Source organism: Diplotaxodon limnothrissa, linkage group LG3 (assembly GCF_057381915.1).
Source record: "Diplotaxodon limnothrissa isolate DT_005_m linkage group LG3, D_limnothrissa_male_GT1.1, whole genome shotgun sequence".
In the NCBI taxonomy this organism is placed as follows: domain Eukaryota; kingdom Metazoa; phylum Chordata; class Actinopteri; order Cichliformes; family Cichlidae; genus Diplotaxodon; species Diplotaxodon limnothrissa.
The window spans coordinates 19,302,143-19,305,203 of record NC_140598.1 but is presented as its reverse complement, the minus strand read 5'-3'; the positions used below and the strand labels follow the sequence as shown (position 1 = coordinate 19,305,203).

Here is a 3,061-nt window from a genome sequence, read left to right as displayed (position 1 = left end):
ATTTAAAACACTTTTTAAATAATGACATTAATGGTAAGATATTTATCAAGCACAATTTATTTATAAAAGCAGGAATAACACTGATAAAAATTAGGAGTCATATCTGTATTATTTGTGTGGTAGTTCCTCACTGTGACCACTGGAGAGCAGTGAACTCTCATCACAATCTACAGTCAACAGGACAAAAACGCCACGGAGCAGGTTCTGTTCTACACACCTCTGTTCATCATCAAACACTCTGCATTAAAAGTCTTTATTATGCTGTAAGCACCGATATGATAACAAGAGTTTCATCACAAAGTAAATCAAACAAAAGAAGTTCAGATGACGATGTTTCAGGAGTAACTATCACATCACCTGATCTGTAAAAACTGATGACATCACCAAGTCAGACAAAGGGTTAGAAAAAAAAGTCAGCAGCTCTTCTAGCAGGTTTTATCTGAATAAAAACATCACATTTGTTCCTGTATTGATGTGATGAGAAGAAATGAGACCTGCTGAGGCCTCTGATACATTTATCAGCTATAGTAGGATAATGGCTCAGATATGCAGCTGCGACATGATTTGGTTTCAATATATTTATATTTAATGATTTCAATTAATTTAATTTGTACTCTTTTGTTTCACTCATCTTTAATTTACAAATTCACACTGATGTGTTCAGACTGAAATTCTTTCAAACACCTTCTGAGCATCATCAGCAAGCTGGTTGAGGATCGATTTCAGAATTGTGTAGGTTGTGCCGAAAGAGAAGCCCATTGCTAATGGGATTCCAACAATGGGAACAAATCTGGATGCTTCCTCTGCTACAATTAATGCAGCTGTGCGTCCCACTTGGGTCAAAACCTTGATGAGGAGCCCTGCAGTTATTTCTACTGCAGCCAGTGGTGAAATGATGACGGCACGCAGATCAGCGTAGGGCACACCTGTTCTGTCAGACAATCTCTTCAGAGACGGGATATCGAGACCAAACGCATGAACATAATGTGTGACAGCACCAATCAGCAAAGCAGCATCAACAGCAATAGAAACACCAGGAACTGGAACAGCTGCTCCAGCTGCAGATCCAAGAGCATAGCATATTATTGTGGACTTCAGAGCTTTCTTCTTCTTGATGATGATCTCTGGGTTGATGTTGGGCATGACGAACAGCAGAGTGTCCCTCTTGTTTTTAGGAAGGTCTCTCTCTAAGGTCTGCTGCAAGAGAGAGAAGTCGTACAGTTTGAGCTCAAAGCTGGACACTAGGAAGACCTTTGAAGACTCGATGCCTGATCCTCTGAGTCCTGTGTCACAGAAGAAACACATGTTAACATTATATAAATCTATAAAGTGATCAAACTCAGCTCTAAGTGATCAGAAACTCACTCTGAACACAGTCTTCTCTGATTTTTGTAAGAGTCTCCTCTTCACTGAAGTGTCTCTGTCTTTCTTCGGCGCGTAAATTTTCATCAATCTTTGATCGAACAAAGTAGAACTTTTTCTTCATCTTATGAATCTCCTGAGCGAGTTTCACATCATTTTCTCTGAAGCGATCGGCTGAGATGATGATGAAGAAGTCAAACTTCTCAAATCCAACAAGCTTCAGGTACTTCTTAGCTGGAAACTTGGTGGTGCCGATTCCAGGAAGATCCCATAATTTAACATTGGGATAGTTTGGATGGGGGTACGGTGTGACCTCATTGGTGGTTTCTGTAACACCAGTAGGAGCAGCTCCCTCGTCACCATTGGACAGCCCTCTGAGGGCATTAACAAAGGTGGATTTACCAACCCCACTTTCTCCTGTGATGGCGATATTTAGTGGAACATTATTTTCTCTTTCTAAATGTTGTTGAATCCTTGCAGCTGCTGCAGCAGCGTCGTTGTTTTCCAGGTTTTCTCTAACTCCAGGAATTTCTTCTGGATGTAAATCGTTTGGATCCTCCATGCTGATCCTTAAACAGAAGAAGAAAACCTGAGAAAACTTCACTTTTATCTTGGACTAAAGAAAATGTGAGTATATAGTATCTACTTCTATTTAATATTATCACATAAAATCATAGATCACATGTCAGATTTAACACAATAATATTCATTTTTTTTATGTTTATAGTTTTGGAGAGAATAAAGCCGTCAGACTGTTTAAGTATTAATCAGAATCAGAATCAGAATCAGAATACTTTATTGATCCCTGGGGGAAATTATTTTTTGTTACAGTGCTCCATTTTAAACCAACATTAAGACAAGACAGACAATACACTAACTAAGAATAGTACAATATATACATATATATACATACATACATAAGTCACTCATAAATAAATAGTTGGAAAAGAAACATGTGTAGTTGTAGCAGCAAACAGTGTGTTAAGTGGATGCGTTGTACAGGGAGATGGCCACAGGCAGGAATGATTTCCTGTGTCGTTCAGTGGTGCTTTTCGGTAATCTCAGTCTCTCACTGAATGAGCTCCTGTGACTGACCAGCATGTCATGGAGTGGGTGGGAGGTGTTATCCAACATTGTCTTTATCTTGGACAGCATCCGCCTCTCCGACACCACCTTGAGGGAGTCCAGCTCCATCCCCACAACATTGCTGGCCTTACGGATTAGTTTATTAAGTCTGTTGGCATCTGCGACCCTCAGCCTGCTCCCCCAGCATGCAACAGCATAGAGGATCGCACTGGCCACAACAGACTCATAGAAAATCCTCAGCATTTTCTGGCAGATGTTGAAGGACCTCAGTCGCCTCAAGAAATAGAGACGACTCTGGCCCTTCCTGTAAAGTGCTGTGGTGTTTTTAGCCCAGTCCAGTTTATTGTCAATGTGTACTCCAAGGTATTTATAGTCCTCCACAATGTCAACACTGACCCCCTGGATTGAAACAGGGGTCAAGTGTTTCCTGGTCTTCCTGAAGTCCACGATCAGTTCCTTGGTCTTTGCCACGTTGAGCTGCAGATGATTCTGCTCACACCACGTGACAAAGGAGTCGACCACAGCCCGGTACTCTGTCTCATCATCCCTGCTGATGCATCCAACCACTGCAGAGTCATCAGAAAACTTCTGAAGATGGCAGGTCTCTGTGCAG

The 3,061-nt window shown here is 41.2% G+C and overlaps 1 protein-coding gene across 1 annotated transcript; it reads right to left on the bottom strand.

The window, feature by feature from the left end:
• Positions 1-660: 660 nt before the first annotated feature.
• Positions 661-1,927, bottom strand: LOC146634792 (interferon-inducible GTPase 5-like). The gene is made up of 2 exons (XM_085342952.1): positions 1,366-1,927; positions 661-1,283 (listed from the first exon to the last, which is right to left on the bottom strand). The coding sequence occupies exons 1-2, from the start codon at positions 1,922-1,924 to the stop codon at positions 661-663; spliced, it is 1,182 nt and encodes a 393-aa protein (XP_085199078.1). The 5' UTR covers positions 1,925-1,927.
• Positions 1,928-3,061: the final 1,134 nt, after the last annotated feature.